Below are 22,894 nucleotides of genomic sequence, written 5' to 3'. Positions count from 1 at the left end.
ATGCAGAGAAGGAAACGAGGGAATTTGATGTTATACTAAACATCAAACAGGGTTGAAGGTTCTTTGACCTCTGCAAGTAATTAAAATAAAGCTTCACTGGAAAATGGTAGGCTACTGCCACAGTTCCTGTTTTACAATTCACGACATTCCTTAAGGGGTTTAAAAGATGAGTTGAAGTTATTCTTTGTGCTGCTCCTTAGTCCTTAAGAGAGTTAAGAAATCAGGTCATTCTCCTCAGTCATGGTAGAACTAAATATTTGATTAGGTTTGGCCATCAAATAGGCCCATTATGCCTGTTCATAAAAATTTTTTAAAAAGTAAAAGAAGGAGGGGGCTTTTACTCTTAAATGTACTCTTTCAGCAGCATAGCAGGTTTTGTGGTATTTAAATAGTATTAGAAAAGTAAAGCTTTCTACGTGTTTAGTAGCTGTTTTTCAGGTGACTGCTTAGATGTCTTTAAATGGAGAATGAGTGAGTGCAGCTGTGTGAATGTAATGCAACAAATATGCACTTAATTGTGTCCTTTGGCCAGCAGAAAATGTCTGTTGGTAATTAGTTCCTCCTCTACCAGACCTGCTGGCATGTGAGCTCTCCTAGTGGGATTGTTGTTATTGTTCTCTCTGGCTCTTTTTCACTGTTGTTCTGGAAAGGACACAACTGAAGGCATGAGTAATAGGAAATCTTAAGCTCTCACATTCACCAAAGAGGAAGACATTTATTTAACCAGACTAGAGCTCTACAAGCACTCGGAGGATAAAAGTTAGTCTTGTGGGAAATGGAGACAGAGGGAATGGACTTGGAAAATACAATCCTTGGCTTTTGAAGTTCTGTTACCATGGGGTTAAAGCTGCATGAGTGCTCAACGCAGGTACATTTTATGCTGGGTTTCTGGGGCATGTTACATCACCTTGCATGCAGCCGTATTTGGAGCTCCTGAGTTGGATTCATTCTTGTGATACCCACCATTGCCTTCCCTGACACCTCGGAGTACCAGTACACTTGTGGCTTCAGGAGATCCCCAAAGGCATCTTGAAGGCAGAAAGTGTTGTGTGCACTGTGAAAAGTTGGAGCATCACCGGTGTGAGAAGGGGTTGTACAGGACCTCAGGGCATTGTGTTTAACTGGTGCTTCAAACACCTCTCTACCTCCTAGCCTTTTAGCTTATCTTTTAAACTGCAAGAGGTTTCTTTAAGCTTGATACACGCAGTGTGTAATGTGATGGCTGTGTTCTGGGATCTTTATTATCCGTTCTGGATAATTGTCCAGGGTTGTTACCCCCCATTAGAGGGAGCCTTCAAAGCCCTCTGTACACAGTGCCTCTTAGAGTGGCATTGCAGACTTGTTTAATCAGCTGAGGAGGATTTGTATGTCCTAGTTGAAGTTATTTAAGGGAATAGTTTGCTGGAAGAAGGCTGAAAATTGGTATCTGCAGAGTCTGAAAAGGTGATCTAAGGAAAATTTGATCTCTCATCATTAACGATTACTATAAGTCTTGGCCTTGGTATATAGGTCTACATACATAATAGAACTTGTGCTTTTGCTAATGTTATGTGGGACATGTCCTCTGCAGAATATACACATCCAGTTTCCCTATGTAACCCATCATCCATGTGTCCTGACTACTGAGCCTGTAACTATCATTCATAAGTCTTAGAGGAGAGGTAATTTCTCAGGACTGGTCATTAGGAATACATTTCTGTAATGGTTTTCCTTGGTAGGGTTTCTCCAAAGTATTTTATGATGAACATTGGCTGTTATTTAACCTTCTTTGTAGACTGGGAAACTGAAGCTCAAGTGTTGCTCAAGACTTGATTCCAATACAAGTCTTGAAATTACCAGAATTAATAGAACCGTAATACTATCTACAATAATGTTAAACCCTATTTTCTTTACACAAATATGCATATAGTGCACATATTGTGTATTGTATGTATTTAGCATATATAGAAAATAAATATAACGCATATGTCACTGGTCAAACAAATCAGTGAGACTTGCAGAACCATGGAAAGCTACTCAGATTTAACATCTGTATATTAACATTTATAATGACACTTACACCTTTGGCCACTGTTTCTTCATTCTGCAGTTCTAAGGCTCTGGAAGTATTTGCTAATTGAGTATATACTACTACTTCTTTTTATCTAAATGTTTCTACGCTGTTCAAATGGGATTTAATCTGAGAACCTATTTTAGATTTGTCAGTGTGGGTAGAAGAAAAAGAGGAAAGTCGGAAGAGTTTGTATATTGTTATAAATTGATAACAGATGTTCTTTGCTTCTGCTGCAAATGGAAGTGCCAGTTGATTTAACAGAGAATTTATAGGCAGTGACAGTAACATGTAGGTTTAATATTTCATTTGACAAGAAATTGCTGTTGATTTATTCAATTCCGTGTAAGAATTTGTATGAAAAGTGAGAGTAATAATGTTCAATATTATTTTGGTTGGTTTTAGCACTTCTAGCTAAGGAAAACCAAGGTATTTACAGCAATTAATTCGGCTTACTCAAACTTAGTTTATTGACAGTCCTCTGTGGGTCATAGTTTGCACTTGATGGTTTGGGTTGTCCTGAAGACTTCAACCAAAGCTGAAATAATTCAGAAGGGATCATAAGCAATATGATAGATCAAAACCTAGTGGCTAAATAGCTGTATTTTGAACAAAGTGATTTGTTGCTGCTGGCAGTGTGCCAGATGCCACTTGAGAAGTCCTTGTGTAGCAAAGCTAACTGTAAAGGATTTCTGGACATGAAGTGAACTTGAGAAGCGGTAAGGGCAGCTAAGCATAGTGAGAAGGATGTGGCTTTAGCCCTCTTGCACCTTGGCTGAAGAATGTTCAGGGCAAATGTGCACTGAATTAATGTTACTTGTTAGCGCCAACATGATTGTAATATAAACCTCACAGTCCACAGCACACTAGCATAAGATTACAGGAAGCTGCACACGGGCCATAGTGAATGAGGGGTTAGTAGCCTGAGAGCTGGGCAAGACCAGATGTCTAAAAAGTGTGAATATTTCATCTTCATGTAGATCCAAAAGGTTTTCCTAATACATTGTAACTGACTGATTTTTAGCAACCAGTTTTCTCAGATGATCACAGCAAGTCAGGCGTAGCAAGATTAGCCCTGAGTGAGTTGAGATGCAGAATGTTTTCCAGTGGATACCCACTGAAGAAAGGCTTCCACTCCCGAGTCGTAGAAACATTGCTGGGGCGGAAAACTCATCAAACTGGTTCAGAAGTGTTCAGCAACAACTGCAGCTGCTGTGGTATGTAACTGCCCCCAAACGTCTCCAGTGCAGGATATGTTAGCACTTTGACTTCTCAGGCTGCGTTATCTGGGGTGTGGTGTTCATTCATCAGCACTCACACTAGGCTAAAATTTGGCCAGTTGTTTCAGCCTTGGGGAAAGATCTGACAAACTTGAAATCCGTCCCTTTAGCTGTTTTGAAGAGGAGACACGTGTATGTCATTTAAACTATATTATTTTGACAGTAATGTATCGATTTTTCCAGGAAAAAACCTCCAGAGAGGCCACAGGTCTGCACATAATATTGTGATGAATTCTGGATTTGTTTCTCCTGTAAATAGCCTGGCTTTTAAAAACACGTAAACTGCTTATAGCAATTAACAGATGAGTACTTGAATCCAGACACCTTGTTCTAGAGGACTCAAGGAAAGATTTGTGATGAAGAGAAAAATAAATGGAACGATTATCAGATGATCACAGCAAGTGAGAGACTCATTAATATTAGCACTAGATGGACCTGATACAGACCTTTTTAGGGCAAAGTATGGATTGAGCTAAAGTTACTGTGACCCAAAGTTACTGTGAATTAACTACAAAACAAGGAACAGGAAACTCAGAAGGCTGGGGTAGGACTGCCAGAGGAGCTACACAAACCCAAAGGATTGGCACCTTTTGCTTATGACAGTGAAATGCAGCATTTGATTAAAACATAGGTGCAATATGGCTTCGTTGTTCCTAAACAAAAAACAAACAAGAACCTCGAAAAACCCCAAAACAAAACCACCACACTCAAAGGCCAGACTGGAAGAACAGAAGCTGAAACTATACAGGTGTGAATGTGTGATTTTCTTTGTCCACATGCCATGGTCCTCTCACAATATAGGTATATCTGCTGGATCCTACCTATTTTTCTTAAAACTACATTGCCTTAGTTGAGCACCAGGGTGCTTAGTAGGGAATTATTTCTTTATAAAACCTACTTCATAGATAATACTTAATGTACAAAGGTAAGCATCTCACAGGACAGAATCCCATCTCAGATGCGATATCTCAGAGGTTAATTGATAATAATGTAACAGGCCCCATACTCTTTCCAGTTCCGACAGTGTAGCTAGTTAGCTACCCTACTGAATACCTTCTGAGAAGCTATGAATTTTATTTCAGAAAAATCTATATGCCTACTGACAATTTGAGCTCTGTTAAGCAGCAGCGCAGTTATGCCACAGAGATATTCTCTAGTTGGATGAGACAGGCAGAAAAGATTCCTGTGTTGTTATTTCATATCTATTTTTTCAATTATTGTCTTCCTGTTTGGAGAAGATCCTTTCTGGCAGTGATTCAGCCTTCTTAGGAATTTTTTATATCTCATTAACTGGGAGCGGTTCCCAGGACAGCAGATTTGCCATCATCTTTAAATCAAATATTTCTGAAATAACTTGTGACAAGCAGCTCTGTGGGCCCCACTCTGCTGAAAAACTCTAGGAATGCTCCAAAGTTGGGATTTTTTTTTTTTTACCAAGCACAGATAAAATTGCTTTTCCTCTCTATGTACAATATTTTTGCGTGAGGCAGAAAGTGCAGAAAAGGATTTCAGCATCTGCTGAGTGCGGAGCTGTCCTAATTGGAGATCTACCTTTGAATATTCAATATTCACAGTCCTAAGCTGCACATATATATATATATATATAAAAAAAAGTAGCCGTTCTTTGCACGCCTGCATTCCAGATCAGAATAGTTGTGGTTTGATGCCAGCGTTACATTTCAGAGTTTCTTAATTTTCTTTTTCTTAAATTCCAGTTTTGAATGGAACTGATGGGACACCTCTGGGGTTAAATAATTTCTAGAGAGAGTCAGAGATGAAGAGGACAGCCAATAATGAAAATGGTAGAAAGAGAATGGGCATTAACAGTGGTTTTCCTTCTCGGTTCAATATTGGTTTTGTTGCTGCAAGTCAAGCATCAGTTCTGTGTTTTCTCCCTCATTAGCTTTTCTTCCTTGAATAGGCACATCTTGTAGTGACCTTTCTTTCTCCCTTTTACCAGAGCACCTTTTTTTGCCTGATAGGTCTAAATCTGCTGTGCAAAAAACACTAAATCACATTCGTCTCTGGTGGATGTTGCCCTGTAAGGAGCAGGAATCAACAGCTAAGGAAGTATCTGAGTAAGAGAAGTGCAGTTTTTTTGCAACTGAAGTGTGAGTGTATGGCTAAACTAACAGACACCGAGTCCTCTAGTCTTGCATTGCTGAAATTCCTGGACAGGAATTGATCTTAGTGATAATGAAAGATAAATAGTCATGTCCACAAACACCATTGTCCCTGTGAATAACTATCTCTGCCGACCTTTCTTAAGCCCAGGTACTACACTACTAAGGCAGGAGCAGATGAGAACATTAAAATTAAATGGTGCAACTTTACCTGTAGAATGGCTGGGTGGTAGAGCTGGTTGTCTGGCAGTTGTCAGGTACTTTAATCCATATACTTCACCATCTCGTATAAATATTTTCAAATACTAAGCCTGAATAAACAATGTTGAATGTGAACCAAAAATATCATGTTATTCATCTCAATAGAAATAATGAAAGGTTGAATTTAATAATGTTACAGTCTCAAGTATATTGAACTAGGAGATGGATTTGATAACATTTTGCAAGTCAGCAACAGAGTAAATGGGTATTTTGTGCATATAACATCTCAGTGGATAGGGAATATTTTTTGAAAAAGGATTTGAGGTTAACTTGTTTGGAAAGCCAATACAATTTTAAAGACTTTCAGAATTCATTACTTGTCACTGTTAAGGGTCATTTTCTAGGATTAATTATTTTTTGATTAAAAAAGCCTAATGTGGGCATTGCATACTTAGTTTCTGATGCAAGGAAATTAATACATTGGTTGCTTTGGTCTCCTAAGGAGAAGAAATCACAATATCTGTTCCTTGATTTTTCCTGTCCTTATAGGCCTGAAATCCAATCAGCTTTGTTTATTATGGTTATCAATGTATTTAAGAGAAGGAATGGCTCAGTGGATTTGGGTTAACAGGATCTAGAGTATTTAGCATCTTTACATCAATAGTTCAGATTCAGCTCAAGCTGTCAGTGCTAGTGTAGCTTCTGAAGTCAAGCATTTGTGAATTAAGTTAATCATCCCAGACAGAAGTGGCTCTAGAAAGCTCTCTCTATTAATGCTTGTATCAGCAGTGTGAGGAAGAAGGCCAAGGAATAAAACGGCGGGTTGAAAACTGTTGTTCATTGTCTAAATTAATCTGTAACAATGGAGCAATTGAGAAAATACATGTTGTTTGACAAAATGAGGAGGCAGCAGGTTTACACAAATATCTAACTGCAGTGTGCCATTCACTGCCCTGGACTGTTACATAGGTGGAGATTTAAAAAGGTGTTGGGCAAATTACAGAGACTAGATAGATTTTGACATAGCCCCTAGCCAGGAAATCTTTAAACCACTGATTGCTTGAATGGGAAGGTGTGAAGAGTTTCGAAAGGCTGTTGTGTATTGTCTTGTTTCTTATAGCCTTTTACCCTCAAGTAGTCACTGCTGGCCTCTATTGAGGGCAGGCTACTGGACTAGATAGACCTTTGGACTGAAACAGTATGGCAGATCTTACATTCTCATCATTATTGTCACATCATGAGGGCAATGCTGTGTCATAACAGGTGAACTAGAAGAAGAACAGCAGTGGTCTGTCAGCAAATAATGAGTGCTCTCAAAGCAATGCAATGCATTGGTCACTAATTTGCTTTTTTTTATTTTTGTTTAGGCAGGTGACAAGCATTACCATCCAAGCTGTGCACGATGCAGCAGGTGCAACCAAATGTTCACGGAAGGAGAAGAAATGTATCTGCAAGGTAAGGCTGTCTCCATTCCAAAACAAGAACAATCAGACTTTGTAATTTTTCTGTCACAGATCTCAGGAGTTTATAAACCATCCCCATGTAATGTGAATAAGGAGGACTATCTGCAATAGTGTCCTTGTACTTTTTCACTTGAAACCCTTTTGCTCTAGTAGGTGGCCACAGCAGTGGCAATAGCAGTGGCTCTACATGCTAGCTGAGGCAGACTGTGTTTTCAAAAGCTATGTAGCAAAAATGAAATTTATTAGGCTGCCTCTGTATTTGGCATCTCATAGATAGCTTAACACACAGGCTGGTATATGAGATACCGGACAAAGTGAGAGGGTTTCCCCTGAATTCTGCTGATCAGTTTCTGTGCTCTTCTGGACCACACTCCAAACTGTAAAAGGCAATGAAACAACTTCCAGAGGCTGCAGTGAGCTTGTTTTGTATCAGGTAGATCTCATTCCCCATGCACATTGACAGAGTGTCTCCTCTGGTTCTTAATCATATTTGCTTGTCTTGCCTATTTCCCTTTTCTCTGGTCACATCTCTCTTTTTATTCCCATTTACTTCATCTGTATGTCTTTCTACAGTGACTTCTTTCTTGTATGTTAATTTTCATCTCCTCTTTCTTACCAGCAGTCTCACACTCCCAGGTATTGCCAAGCATTTTTCATGATCTGTTCACATAGAAAAGAACGTGCTCTTTTCTTTGTTGAAAAGTATCCTTAATCTGAGTTCCACCTGCTCTCGCAGAAGGTAGCATGTTAACTATTAAGCTACAGTTCTTTTTATTACTTGCTATAGTATTAATAATTAATGTTGTTAGAAAGAAGTATAATACACATTTATGCAAGGAAGAAATCAAAGTGAAAAAGACAGATACATGTTGGGATTTTGTATATTGTACTTATATCAGAAAACTTGCTTGGTATACCCAAAAGAACTGTAAAAGAGTAGGAAAGAAATGATGAAGGTGTGGTGGCAGCCATCTCTTGAAATCCTGAGGAGAAACTCCTTCTGGAGGAATTCCAAAATTAATATTGTTAAGGAATTCCTTTGAAGCTAACATGTTATTTTGTAGTTTGTCCTCCCTTGCAGCCCATCTCTCTCATCTCTCACTGACCTTATACCTTAGTCATCTTATTTCAGCTGTGCACAGAACTGGATATCGAGCTGTGTAGCAGTTCTGCATTGCAAGAGCAAGGAGAGGCTGAAAGAGGGCTGGGTAGGAAGTACTGCTTCCTGATGTCAAATTGGAAAAACTAACTTGAAAGGAACAATTACTGCATCTGACAACTGGTAATCTTCTTAGTTTCCTCACATCATAGTATGATGAAGTACAGAGTTCAAGGTGAGCATCAGTTCATCCTTTGCTGTTATTAATAACAGCTGTTTGCAACTGATGCCATTTGCACCCAGAGTGGGAGTTCATGTTGCTTGGGCAGGCTGTGGTGTAAATTGGTGCAGATCCAAGTAAGACAGAATGTATTGCTTCTACTTAAACAAGGCTAGATTTTGTCCTGGCCAAGGTCAGGTGATGTGAAGGAGGAGAGGAGAGACACCTGGCTCCTTGATCTGCCATCATTCTCTTCTTGGCTGTATCTCCCTTTCTGTGGTTGTGAATTAATGCTCTTTATGCTCACTCTGTCTCAGAGAGAGCAGCTCAAGTTGCATTGCTTTACTGTACACAAGCTGTTTTCTGACTAAATAATGTTATTGCTGAGTGTGCTCCAGGCTGTTCTGCCAAAGCTTTCCTTGCTGAATTCAGCATGTTTGTAAGTGTAAGGGACCTAAAAGCCTTTCCAGTGCAAAGCTCTCAGCTGAAATGTGTATCCTGACTCCATCCAAATCATTTACCCTAAGGTGCAGAATAACAGCATTCTAAACATTTCACTGAAATAAAAATACAACACCACAACACTAAAGCTAGAACGAAAATAACATTATTGATAAAATATATGAAAATAGGCAGCTTCCATCTTGCTTCTAATTGTCCTCTCCACAGGACATGAAAGCACTGTGTTGGTATTGCTTTGTATGATAGAACCTGGCAGGTCTGTGATAGCTGCTTGTATCAGAAATGTGTGGGAAGCCTGCAGAAGGAGAACATGGGAAAACAAGCTGTCTGTTTGGGGGCTTTCTATGTTAAGGATGGTTTGAATAACGCTAGCAGAAGCACTCTGGCTTTCCCCTGCTCCAACACAGGAACATGAAAAAGAAGCAGCGTCAGAAACTTTCTCTTTCCCATCGATTTCCTAGTAATATATTACTATATGGGCTGCCCCAGAAGACTGTTGCTGAGCTAGGATGTTGCTCAGCATTCAGAGGGATGCTTCACTTGATTCTCACATGGGCTTTCAGCCTTATTCAATGTGTAAATAATAGCCTGAGTTACTGATTTTGAGAGAGCTCTATGTTGAAACAATGGTACGTGCAAATTAAAAAGCTGAATAAATGAACATGTTGGTTGGTGTCTGCCAAGTGAGCAAACAAACATATGTTAAGAATGGGAATAATCACAGTTTGCTGAACTGTTTCCGGTAGGAAAAAGAGGGGCAATGCAGCTTGAGAATTTGCACTGTTCCGAGCATTTCAAAATAGATTGGCATGTTTGGATGAATAAAATCTACAAACTGTAGGTGGCTCAGAGTTCAAGATCATGAAAAATATTTACATTTCACTTCTTAAACCTGTTCTATCTGATTTGGCTTTTTTAAGTTTCACATAATTCAAACCTCTTACAATTTTGTGAACGAAAACTCACCATTAGCTAAGTTTCACCATGAAAATGACATCCAGACTCTCTTGCATTTCTTGTTCACTTTCAGCAGCTGCAGCATTCTCCTGGGGGGTCCCTAAAATTGTGCCAGTTTGTGCTAAATACTGCCCAAGAATCAGTGACAGCTTTTTCTTTGATGGTGGGGATAGTTTAATAGAAAAGAAACTAATGTACAGAGGTACAGAGATAATTTTTGTCAGTCACACAGGAAGCTCACAGCTGAGTTTGAGAGTTGAACCTAAACCTTCTGAGTCTGAGTGCATCAGCCTTATAGCATGAACTTCCTTCCTCCTGAGTGCTTGTATCTGTCTGACCTCCTAAGTAAATGCACAGGGCATGCTTCTCTCCTGATCTCGCAGGCTCTGTGGGATCCTGGCTCTGAGACTGTGGTTTGTTTACAGAGAAGGCTGTTGGTACACTTCTCCCTGTTGTCTGATCGTTTTCCACTGCCAAGTGCACAGCTTCTTCTTCCTCGGCTTAGACTCAAAGCCAAACATCTCAGACCCTTGATCCAGAGTCACAGTGTTCTCTCCAGTCTCCTGATGATGATGATACTGTGTGCTGCTGGGAAGGGAAATCATTCCTGCTGGTCTTTACTTCTGTACCAAGCCATGTAAGGGCTTGTTACAACAAAATTTCCAGGGGCCCTGACCCATACCTTTCCTGGGCTCTGAGGGTGGGGTTTCCTCTGACTGCACTTGAGCTAATAGTCACCAGCAGGAGAGCTGGACTTTGCTCTGTACCGTTTCTTTGTGGATAGAGTGAAGAGGTGACGTTCCCCCCTGCAGACAGACATGGCTCTGTATTGACTTTGTAGTGACTGGAATTAAGTTTGAATTTGACTGCATCTGCAGTTAGTGTTAAAAATCAGCATTAGCTTCTGTTCTGTTTCAACTTTGCTAATAGCTGCCAGCAGCTTCCCAGCAGTGACCACAGTTTACACCCTGTTCCAAAGGAGAACTGAAATGGGGTGGAAGTGCTCCTTGCCCGCACACTGCTCAGTCCTTGGGGACAGATGGGTATTTCCATTTTTACAGCATAAGAGAGAATCCCATGTTTTGGGACACAAAGGGCAGAGAGCTTGCCTCTTTTTGTAGGATGTGTAGGTGGAATAGCCATGTGGAAATGCCAGTGCAACACATGCCACTGACCTTGCAGAGCAAGGGTTAGAAACAATGTATGTGCCAATGGCAACTATGGGACACTGTGATCCAGGGAGAGGCTCTTTCACAGGCTGCTTTCTACCACCTGTGTCATACTGGCCTCTCTAGTGCAGCAGGTGAGATATCACCCTGACTCTTCTGTGTTGTGAATTTTCTAATTTTGGTTTTCCTGTTGCATTTTGCATAATTGCAGGGAAGAGGTGATCTGAGTAATACTTCACAGTATCTGAATATGACACCTATTGCTCAAGGAGGTCATAAGACTTTCCCAGTATTAATGGACTTATGATCAGAACTTCCTTTTTATGTGTGTTGCAGTACATAAGGGGAGAACAGATCGGGTAACCATGGCCCAACTCTTTTGCTCTTACCCTCTGTCCTGCCCAGAGAACCCTCTGTCCTTCAGTTCCTCCAGCTGGTGCTTGCTGACTCCCTTGCTGCTTGAGGCTGTTTGAGTTTTAATTAAGAATGTGTGCAAAGTGCTTTGACAGCCTCAGGAAGAGGCTACTGTAGATGAGCCAAGGATTTGAATATTTTTTTGCTTCACATGTATTCTCATGAGCTAGAATTGGATGTGAATTACTTGCATAGTTCAGACAGATTCACCATCTGATGCAATGAAGGGATTCTCTTTAATGACTTGTCATGACTGGAAGTCATCTGCTTTGCTCTGAATAAAGATGGCTTTTTCCCTCCCTCAGGTTCCACTGTCTGGCATCCCGACTGTAAGCAATCCACTAAGACTGAAGATAAGCTACGGGTAAGCTGAATTTGTGGCAATGACACACCAGATATTTTGTGCACACAATAACTGAATGTTGTTTTTAAAAGAGTGACTTTTTCCATGTTTTTTTGCATAGTTCTCACCACTCTGGCAGAATAAACAGTGGAGGCACTTCAGGGTTATTGCTCTGATTTTTAGGCTCACCACCTTGACATACCTGTCTCAGTGCACTGCCTTAAAGATAGTGTCGTCTACTGACATACAGACATGGCAAAGTCTCTAAGACACTTCATATCTCAGTTATTGTGAGAGAGACTCTTAAGGAGAAAATGTGAACAGGGCAGATGCTATGATATATTTTAGTATTTTTGCACATCTGTGTAATTGCTCTATAGGTATCCCCTGTTCTGCACGGTTATTTTACAGCATTTAGACAATATGGGCTCTTCTTGCTTTGCCATCCAAATAAACCTCAGCCTAAAGTGATCCTAATTTGAATGCCAGGAAGAGTTGCAGTTACCCTTGGAGTCATCTCACCATATCCAGACAAACTTTCTGGATCAAATGCTTGGTGGTAGTAATGCTGCACTGATAAATGCCGGAGCCTGTTTTTTTGCATGCACCGGGAAATTCTAAGCCCATATTCATTAATTCATCTTCTGGACAATTTACTCTTTTTGATGTCTCAGTTTGTCCTTTGAACGTTGCTAATTTTTCTGGATTTGAATATTAGAGACTGCATGTGAATAAAATGTCTTTCAGACAAGGAAACTAAGAGGTACTGGCATGGAGATACCATGGATTGTGTTCTGTGTGTAGCTCAGTCACAGGAAGCCACGTCCTTTAGAATTAATTCAGATGAACTGGTCTGTAAAACATTCCCCGCAGAGAATTTACTATGATCATAGGTAATGTGCAGATAAATTTTTGTTGAACAGAGTTCATGTTAGTGTGGGCTGTACAGATAGTACAGCAGTATAATTGGCCCTAGATGGGCATGGTATCTAGCACAGCCGAACATCACTGTAGGTACCATCCAGCATTTGCACGTTGTTCTGCCCTGAATTTCCATAAGAAAATGGAAAATTGTGCCAGACTGGATTTTCTTCCTCATTTAACAATTTGAATGTAAGACAGTGTTTTGGCCCTGCTTAAGTGTCAGAATGCTTGTGCTTTGTAGTGAAAGGTTGGGGTACAATACCTCCTTTTCACTTGGACCCAAGAGTCTTACCAAAGCACTCCTGACTACATTGCGGCCCTTGTGAACCTTTTCCAGCTGACCTTATAAATCAGTGGCTTATTTCCATTCCCCATGGAAATGGCCAAAGTCCTCTTCAAATATTTTCCTTTTTTCCGTCACACATTCAAGCATGTCAGTCTTCTTCCCCCTCAGCTAACTTTAATTGAAGCGAGTGAAGTAAATTAATTCATTCACCTGCAAGACTTTGCCTAAGTGAGTTCTTGCAGGAAAATGAAGTGAAGCAAAAGAATGCATATTAAGGGAAAATCTGAGAAATGTTATGTCACAGCTATCCAAGGTTGCCTTGTTCCTAGATGAAAGCTTCTAGGCAGAGGTTTAATAAGTCTTTAAAAGGCATTGACAAATGCACTGTACTGAAGCTAGCTGGAGAGCTGGAGAATTTTTAGCTTCAACTGTATATCACAGATAGGCTCTATCTATGCCAGTGCAAAAAGTCAGACACCTTATTTTAAAATCAGTTTGAGTTCACTTTGACTTTGACATGTTTCATTCTGCTGACTCAAATGAAGGCAGTAGCAAACAGGTGGGTACAGAAACAAATGAAACTGGGGGAACTATGTGCTATTTGAACATGTCACCACTAAATTATGAACTGTACTTTGACTTACAGTTTCTTATGACATACATTTAGACATAATGTGGGAATCGGAATCTGGTCTGTGAGTTGACAAATGTATGACAGCTACTTTCAGGATCAGGCCTAGATTTTCTGGTGGTTCTGCAAAAAGCCAGTGATATGGCCTGTTTGCTCTGCTGGGTTTCCTTTCCCTATAGAGCAAAACAAAACAAAAAGCCCTTTTATCATTGAAGTCACTTCAGAAGTTTTCAGCAGTTCTGTTTTCTCTCAGTAACTGAATTGTGATACAAACTAATCAGCATTCTAGCTGGTCAAGATCTGACAGGGAGTTCATAAAAACAATGGTTGCTTTAGATCTTCCCCCCACTGGATATTTGTGGAGGATTACAAAGCCAAAACAAGCAGAAAATAAAGCAACCATATGTATGTTACAAAAATATACGTTGCTTAGGGGTTTTTTTACAACTGTCTGGCTGTTGGTGATTCTGCAGGGATCAGTAAGTAACATAGATGTTATAACACACAGAGTATTATCTAGCAAGTAGATATTAGTAACTTGATTGAAAAAAGAGCTTAACCGCTGAGCTGGGGAAACTACTTTCCTTTTCACTCATTTTTCCCTTTTGTGTTTCATGACAGCATTCCTCATCTGAGTTCTTTTATCCAAAGAGTCTGGTTCTGCGCAGGCCACGCTCTGCAGAGGTTTGCTGTTGTGTTTTCATAGTGTTGATAATGGTCTTCTTTACTGAGAAGATTCTTCATGATTGTCATTCGCTGTGCTTGCTACTACTTCTGCCACACAGCTTTCCTACTATCACTTGCCATCATGGGCACTGACGCTGTATTTTGCATCATGTGGTGCAGTGTTGTTTGTTAATTCACATATTTTTTATTTTGCTTAATGAAATGCTTAAAATTATTTTTTTTTAGATTCAGATGGGCTCTATGGGGCTGTAGTATTGTTCTTCCAGTGTTACAGAAAGTTTTTCTTCTAGAACAAAAAATTAGATTGCAAATATGAAGCAAATTAAAATGGTGAAAAGCATCTGACTTTAAAGCGATGGTTAAAAAGCTCATGCTCTTTAGAAAAAAATGCCATCATTTAAATCAGTTCCTTTTTTATATGTATTGACCAACTGCAAATGAATACTTCAGTTGAGAAAATATTTACAAAATTCCGGGTTTGAACATGTTCTGTGTGCTGCCTGATAGCATTTGCGCCTCTCTACTTTGGGGCAGACACATGTCTGAGTTGGGAGGTCCTCCCTGTACTCTTGATTCTGGACTACTTTGCTATTTTCAGACTTCCTTGAGTTTTCTTTGCACCTGCAAGCACCAGCCACTTCCATTTCTTCTCCTTCACGGCAGTGCTTATTTATTAGTTGTGTCTGCTGTGGGGGGACATGTGGCTGTACTGCATGCAGGCACACCTGAGGTAGCTTTCACCTGATAACGAAGTAAGACTGTTCTGGGATGGACTTAATACAGGCTAGTGGTGGGTAGACAGGCTGATAGAGTCTGTGCCACTGGATTTCCATTGTGTCTGCTCATGCTGCCTTCACATCTCTTATTGCAAAGTAGACGTAGTCATATTATCAGCCAGGGCAGGATATTTGTGCCAGATGCAGTCCGCAGGATAGACTTACACAGTTGAATCCAATGCAGTGCCAGCCCTGTGCCCTTTGTCCCACACAGTGCTTTCCTCAGTTAGCTTAGGATGCTGCAATGCATTAATGCCTCTTGAACGCCGCTCTCTCTGTTAGCTACAGAAATATGTATCAAGAAAATAGAGCTATAAAAAAGTGTTATCAGTGCTCCTAAAAAGGGCAATGTCTCTGCAGTCCTAGGCTTTATGGAATCGAATGTTGGAGTCTGAGAACAGCAAACTGTGTGACCATTTCACTCATATTTTAGGGTAGTGTAGTGGCTTTTTGGATTCAGCTTAGCATGCAGAAGTCTGAGTTTCCAGTGCTGAAATCCAGGAGCCTTAGGATTAAAAAAACCAAATCCTATCCAATGTATTAGAAAAATATGTAAGGTAAGATAGGAGCAGTCCATGCCACAATAAAGGTATGTTCTCTTTTATAGAATCATAGAATAGTTTGAGTTGGAAGGGACCTTTAAAAGTCATCTAGTCTTGCTTTGTAGACTGTGTAAGATACAAATAGCTTAGGGTCAGATGAATATCCTCGTGTAAATTTGGTGAGTATTAAATTCTGTTTAGATTTACATGCTGATGATGCAAAGGCAGATTTTGGCTTCAAGTGTTCTTTTGTAGAGTAGACGCAGAAATAGTATCATTGCTGTTGCCATAAAGATGGGCCAAAGGCTTGAATCTACATGAAAATTGTAGGGTGAAATCCTGTGAATTCTCTGAGAAGTTTGCCATTGAATTCAGTATGTTCTGGACTTCCCACTTTATTTTCTTCTACTCACAACTTAACTTACTCTTGGTGAATGCTATGTCTGCAGGAGCAGTTTGTAAAAGTTTGTTTGGCAACAATGTGCCTTCAATGATTGTGCTGAAAATTCATTCTCTTCTCTGGCTTTGTGTCTAGAAAGGACAGAAAAAATAGTTGTAACCTATTAATATGTGTGTCTTCGTGAGTTTGAACTAAACTTGTTCACTAGTTTTGTCTTGATGCATATATAATGTAGATTTTTTAGGCAGAGAAATAATGAATGCATGCATTTGAAGGAAACACTCTTGTAAGGAGAAGGGTACAGTTCAACTAGCAAACAGGCACAATGAATGCTTTATTGGTCTTGTACACTGCCACTGAAGATTACTGAAATCCATAGAAAGCCTGTGTTTAATGAAACCTGGTTCCAGGTCCTAAATAACTGTAAAACCTTGCAGTTGTTGAAGCAGGTAGTCAGAATAGCAAGTGTACTGAGAAAGCCAAATTCCTTGCTATTGCAAAATTGCATCTGCATAATAGAATAAATTAGATCCTAATCTTCTATTAGTTTATTTTTAAACATGCTTCATTTAAAGTAGCTTCTGAGGTTTAGAGAATTTGCTTAATCTATAATGTTAAATGTTATTAAGTGAAAACATATTCATTCTTCCGCAGCTATTATCACCGCCTTGCATAATGAACTCTATCAGAAAACTAAGGCAGGTACTGTAAACAATGCTGATGATGCCTTTGCTAAACAATAGTGCATCAATTTGGCCAGATGTTCTTGGGATCAGTTTTGATCTGGTTGCCTGCTCTTGTAAGTGTTTACAGAGCACGATTCTGAACATCTGTACTTGAGGAAGCCAGAGCCACCACATTGTAGCAGCATCTGGGTGATGTGAATGGCTCTAGCGTGGAGTTTTTATTTTAAGAGTTATTTATTTAGATGATGTGCCATGCATGATGACAATGACAAACTGCGGTAAATGTGGATGAACATCTTAAGCTTTGCAGTGTAACATGAAAATAACAAGTTAATCAGTTTGGGGCATATGCATGGGTGATATAAAAATTGAGCATTGAAATTCACAGTGAACCTAATAGGATGAGCATGACAGTTGCTGTCACCTCTGCCAATCTGCAAATGAAGTTGATAAAGAACTTTTGCATTGAAGACAAATGCATGGGATGAAGAACAAAAACATAAAAATAAGAAGTATGTGATAAAGTGGGAAATACTTGGAAGTCTGGCACATACTTTAAATGCTTTGTAATCTGGTTCTTTCATTTGGCTCCTTTAATGATATGCATGAATTTCTGTTGACTGAATTTCTATTGATTTTTTTTTTTTCATATACTTCATGGACTTTCTGTATCTGGTACAGACATTCCATATTGATATATTTACTAGTGTTACATCCATTTGGGTGGAAGAGGAAAGAAAAAAACAGATGACTTCTACTGTCAGAAAATGTGGAGAAAGGCCATGCACCACAGGAAGAGGAAAAAGATTAGTTGTAGTTCTTCGTAGAAATTTGCTTTAAATTTTTCTGCACAAAGGTGGCATGAAAAGCTCTGTTTGAATCCTTCAAGAACAAGAACAATCATACAAAGAGTGCTGCAGATCGGTTTGTTGAAGAAGTAAGGCAACTTAACTAGTTGCTGAGAGTGTAGAACAAGTGCCACAGGACTGTTGTGATGGAAGGAAATACCTCTAAATTAATGCATTCATATTAAAGGATGTTTCCTCTTAGTTCTTTACCTGTCATCTTCCAATAATGTGTGCAAGAGATGCTCACATGATACCTCCACTGAAGGCTAAAGGTTACATCAGGGATAGCCACTATTCCTGTTTCACCTGTGCTCTGATCAGCTCTCCTCTAGGGTGGAATTTACACCCCATTGCAGTGCAGTTACATCAGTAGAGAACTTGACCTCCAGTGTGTCTATTGCCACCTCTTTTAAGATATAAAGTCACAACAGTGGTACACAGGGTCAGGGATTCTCAGCTGCTAATAAAGAAGTAATATACAATCTAATAAAAGCCATACCTCATCACAGGTTTTCAGTCGGGAGCTATTATAGGCCTGTTAGGAGAGGAGCCAACCATAGCAACTAAAGGTATGCCAGAGGAACAGCTTGTATCAAGGAATCTTTAGTGTGTATTTGTTAAGGCAAGCAGCACAAATGTTTTTAAGTGCAATGCAATTGTCTTTAGGGGAAAGTGCAATGCTGTGAAGGATTCCAGACCATATGGGAGCAGCAGAGTAGGAAATAGTTAGCCATCTGTGATGGAAACAGCCTGTGTAATTCAAAACAAGAAATAGGGCAAAGTGAGGCAGGAAGGGTGAGAGTAGATATAGAAGTCCTCTTTTTCATGCACTGTCTTCAGGGGTATGTCATAAACTTAAGCAAGATACAGGACTGGGGACAAATAGAGGAGCCCACAGAGTTCCAGGTCTGCTTGGATTAAGCTCCTCAGGAGAGGAACAGTGTGTGCTCAGGCAGTGGCTGGCAGGATGGCGTCCTGCCCAGGGATTGTGGAGCTTTGCAACAGACTGAAGGTAAGATTGGAAGAATTACAGAAAATAGAAAACTGGTTTTGAAGGGTGGGCTCATGGCTGTGTCAGTGGGATGGTAATGACGAACTCGGAGCAGAAACACGGTGGGGAAATGAAGAACAGGTGCTACAACTTGCCAGTCCATCTGACAACTGCTCCTATACTCCAGGGTTAAGAGCACCTAAGAAAGTCGGTAGCAGGATGTGGCTGAAACTATCTTCTTAAGGTGTCTAACTTTGTTTAATAAATGCACTGAAGTGATAAATACAAGTGAATTTTCCTTTGGTCAAAAGGTTTTTAGCAGTGACACTAAGAGATAAGACTGAGGAGATGGACCGAGGGCTGAGAATTTCTTGTTTTCTGAAATCACTATAAAAGATCCAGAGCAAAGAGCTACCCAAAGGGCCTGCCAGGCAGAAATAGGCTGTAATTGCCTCTAACGCTTGTTTTCCTACAACAAAGAGAACTGATCAGACAAAAGTCTTAAAGTATGTCTGCCAAAAGCCAAAGGTAACAGAGACACCCCTAACAGTACCTCAGTTACTTAATGCTGTTCCCTATGTTGTAATGAAAACAATTGTTTTCCATAGCAACTGCAGCAACATGTTCCATGTGTCTCCACTCAGACAGACCATGGTGTGAAATGGCAGAATGGAAGGGGGAATAAAGAATAAAGTGTTTCTCCACAACAGCCAGATTTTCCAGCTTAATTCTTGTAACATTTCCATGAAACAAGTGGTTGTTGTTGGGTTTTTTGCTTTGAGTGCATCATGGGAGGAGCTTAAGGGCAACTGAGAAATTTCTGTTCCCTTTTGGGATGTAGGAATTTGCAGCCACAGAGAGAAAAGGAAAGAAACACATAAAGGCCCAGCTGAGGAAGTGTTCTCAGATATGCTCTGGAGAGGATTTGTGACTGCGTCAGTCCACGGCCACATCTGCTCTCTTTTTGATCTGAACCTTCACATTTTTTGGTGGAATGTGTTCAAAACCTTTTATTCCTCTGACCTTCCCTGAATGTGGCGATTTCATTTCCACAAATGAAGTCAGAGAAAGCCTGCTGTATGGTCCACAACTACAGCATTTTTTTATGTGGATGGTTCCAATAGCTTTTCTGGATATGAAATAAAAGGTAGAAAGACTCTGAAGTCTACTCAAGGATCCTTTCAGGAAATGTATGCTGAGAGATCAGAAAGGTCCAGCACTCTGTTCACACCAGATATTTCCTAAGAAAAATCAGTGAGCCGGGCTGTCAAGTCTTGTTTCTCTTCAGTATGTACCTGAAGGTCCCTTAGTTCAACGTCACAAGCTGACGAGGTAAGGACTATTTACCAAGATTTAATTTTCAGTGACTTCAAAGTATCCCGCTGCACTAGCGTCATCACAGTCATCTGCTGGTGCATTACTTTGTGATAGGATTTGGTTCTTTGCAGTCCGTTAAGGAGCACAAACTGTTCATGGTTTCTCAGTTGAGAGTGGGGTATTGTTGAATACCTCTGTGTGTCTGCTGCATGCCAAGTTTAGGAGTAATTGCCACAATAGCCTGGGTGACTTTTGATTGAATAGATGTTTTCCAAACATCAAGTTTTCAGGATGCCCACATCTTAGTGATAAATTCCTTTGTCTCCTTTCACAAAACTTCCCCCAGGGAATCAGTGTCTGTTTAGTCCCGATGAAGTGTTGGAAAATCTACTGAAGGTGTAACAGCACTCGCTCTGTAGGAGTGTGACTGTTCTCATGAATTTCAGTTTGCAGGACATTGTCATTAAACATCAGGACTTTTGCAGTGTGGGAATTGTGAAATTTCAATCAACAGTTTAGCTTTCATGGTGCATCTAAATTATGCTGCAGATGTAGGGAACAGCTCCAAGCCAAGGATTTCTGGTCCCTCTACTTAGGAGGACTCAATTCAGTTCTGTATTCATAATGGAAATCCAGTGATTGAACATCTGGGAAGTGATAACGTGTGTGCTGTGCTCCTCTCAACAGTTTTGTCTGCTGAACTGCTGAGCTGTTTGTGAACTAACGTTTTGATAAAATGACCAGCAGGACTATTCTGGATTGTACTTTGTATGGCTCCTTGCAGTGTCTCTGGCAGGTGTTGTTTGATTTTGTTCATTATTGTTGTCAGTCTTCTACATTGTATGATGTACAAAACGTCTTCCCCCTCTCACAGCACTCCTTCCCCTACCAAAAAAAAAGCCCACTTGCCTCACAAGATTGTGAAATTTGCCAGAATGCTTGCATTTGTGTTGACATATTTTCCTAAATTCAGTTAATTTCAAGATGTATGCAGATTTCTTCACTTAAAATCTAAATTAACAATGTTAATGGCTTCAGGTTACTCTGAAAAGTTACTTCTTGTTTTTCAGCCTACAAGAACATCATCAGAAAGCATTTATTCCAGACCAGGTTCCAGTATACCTGGCTCTCCAGGCCACACTATCTATGTAAGTATTCCTTCTGATGGATAAGCCTCTGATCCCTTCCTTGCACATGGAACACTCCATGCTGAAATATGTCACTTTTTTACTGACGCTAATGCCTTTATTCTAGTTGTTAAATTATTATTGCCATGTAGTTTTCATAACTATAGAATTTCAAGAGCAAGATAGGCCTTTTCCAGGTCACATTTCCCATAGAAAGATGCAGTAAATCTCTTGAAGTCACTTGGTGATGTGAAGAGGGATGGAAGGCAGACAGGTCATTTGAGTTTGTTAGGGGTTATGTGAGGAGATCAGTGCACCTAGATATGCAGCTCTTGAGAGATCTGCTGACTGCAGTTTCAGGACATGGGGAGGAGGGTCAGCTATGCTAAAAGAAGCCTGGCTGATACAACACTTTCCATTCCAGAAGTCAGACACTTTGGTTGTGGAAGAAAAGGTCTTTTTAATTTAAGAACAAAAGAGATATTAAGCATCCCTTTTTTACTAAATTAACTGTGCTGAAAATGCAAAGCTATTGATATACTATTTTATATGTGGTTACCTCAGAGGTAGAGTTTAATATGATTCGTTCAGTAATCAAGCCTCCTCTTCCATTATTTTAGAGGATCTCTTTCACTTCTTGGCTTCATTACTGGTACCTTTTGAGCCCATAAGATCTTAGAAATTAAAAGTGGAAATACATTAGCAGAAGGGTGTCCAAAATTTTTCAAAGGAATAATGTTTTTCTCCTCTTTTCATATCACTTTTCCAAGCATTTCAGTGTTGTAAATGTCAGTAGCCTATTTTTTTCTTGGCAGAGAAGTCCACAGGGTCAGAAAAAAAAGTAATCTTTTGTGGCTGTACTAATCCAGTTCTAAGGAGGAACAATATCCACTCAAATGTACTTAGGGAATAACAGAACAACTCAGCCTTCTCAAACTTGCTGTATTTCTGTGCATATAACCTACATTTCCAAAAACTGGCATGCATTTAAGAATCCTGTTCCTTGAAAGTCCATATAACCTTTGTCCTCATATAAAACACGCTCTCAGATAAACTGCACAAGATCCAAGACAGAAGTGGAAGATAACAGCTAAGGAAGAAAATCACAGGAAGGCAAGTTAGTGAGAGAGAGTCCCTTGTGAGGGGAGCAAAGATGAAGGTATGCTGGGAAGAAGAGGCACACTACAGGGCAAACTTTCTTTTCTGTTGCCTATGCATAATGTTGAATCACTGATGTTATAGATAACCTTAAGCTTATATAGGTGAAACTATAGTGTAAGACACAGAAATTTATCAGTTGCATGTGTAGTAATGCAGAAAACTACCAAAATTAGGAATCTCAAGTCCTGAGTTTGAGTTAAATACTACTTCTTCAGTGCATTTCAACAACAACAAAAATTAGCTGATATATTAAAAATGTTCATGCTGCAGATATCAAAACACAGAGCATGTCCTGGAGAACTGCCATTCTGCTGGTAATATCAACTTCATAAGCTGTATCTTACGAAATTTAACTGCTCAACAGCACTGTTTGTAGGACAACATGGTGGCCTAGACCAGGGTCTACAAAAATATCTATGGTTATTTATATTGGATTAAGAATATCCAGACCTCAGGATAATTTGCAGCTCATTAACAAACTGTGGTAAAAATATTACAGAAATAACATATGTTAATGTATCTTTGTATTTTAAGGGTTAAATTAGTTTAAGGTATTTTGTTATGGTGAGTGAAAACTAAACAGATTTGAGGGTATTTTTAGAAAGTGAATTTCCTAACTATTTCAAACCTTACTTCTTTATCAAAAAATATTTTGTAATGTTTCTAATTTATGGCATTGCTTAAGAACCACCAAGACCAGTAGTTGTTAGGAGAGCTTGGGAAGGCAAATGCACTTT

The 22,894-nt window shown here is 39.7% G+C and overlaps 1 protein-coding gene across 4 annotated transcripts in view; it reads left to right on the top strand.

Annotated features, from left to right (window-relative positions):
- The window catches only part of ABLIM1 (actin binding LIM protein 1), a 211,403-nt gene that overhangs the window by 147,646 nt on the left and 40,863 nt on the right, over nucleotides 1–22,894 (top strand). For all 4 annotated transcript variants that reach the window (XM_074831343.1, XM_074831342.1, XM_074831340.1 and 1 more), the window contains exons 7-10: nucleotides 7,022–7,109; nucleotides 11,744–11,802; nucleotides 14,244–14,306; nucleotides 20,940–21,017. In XM_074831343.1, the coding sequence (XP_074687444.1) occupies nucleotides 7,022–7,109; nucleotides 11,744–11,802; nucleotides 14,244–14,306; nucleotides 20,940–21,017 (288 nt within the window). The remainder of the gene's footprint in view (nucleotides 1–7,021; nucleotides 7,110–11,743; nucleotides 11,803–14,243; nucleotides 14,307–20,939; nucleotides 21,018–22,894) is intronic.

This window comes from Strix aluco, chromosome 7 (assembly GCF_031877795.1).
Source record: "Strix aluco isolate bStrAlu1 chromosome 7, bStrAlu1.hap1, whole genome shotgun sequence".
In the NCBI taxonomy this organism is placed as follows: domain Eukaryota; kingdom Metazoa; phylum Chordata; class Aves; order Strigiformes; family Strigidae; genus Strix; species Strix aluco.
Note: the sequence above shows the minus strand (reverse complement) of the source record. Positions and strands in the feature narration are given on the sequence as shown.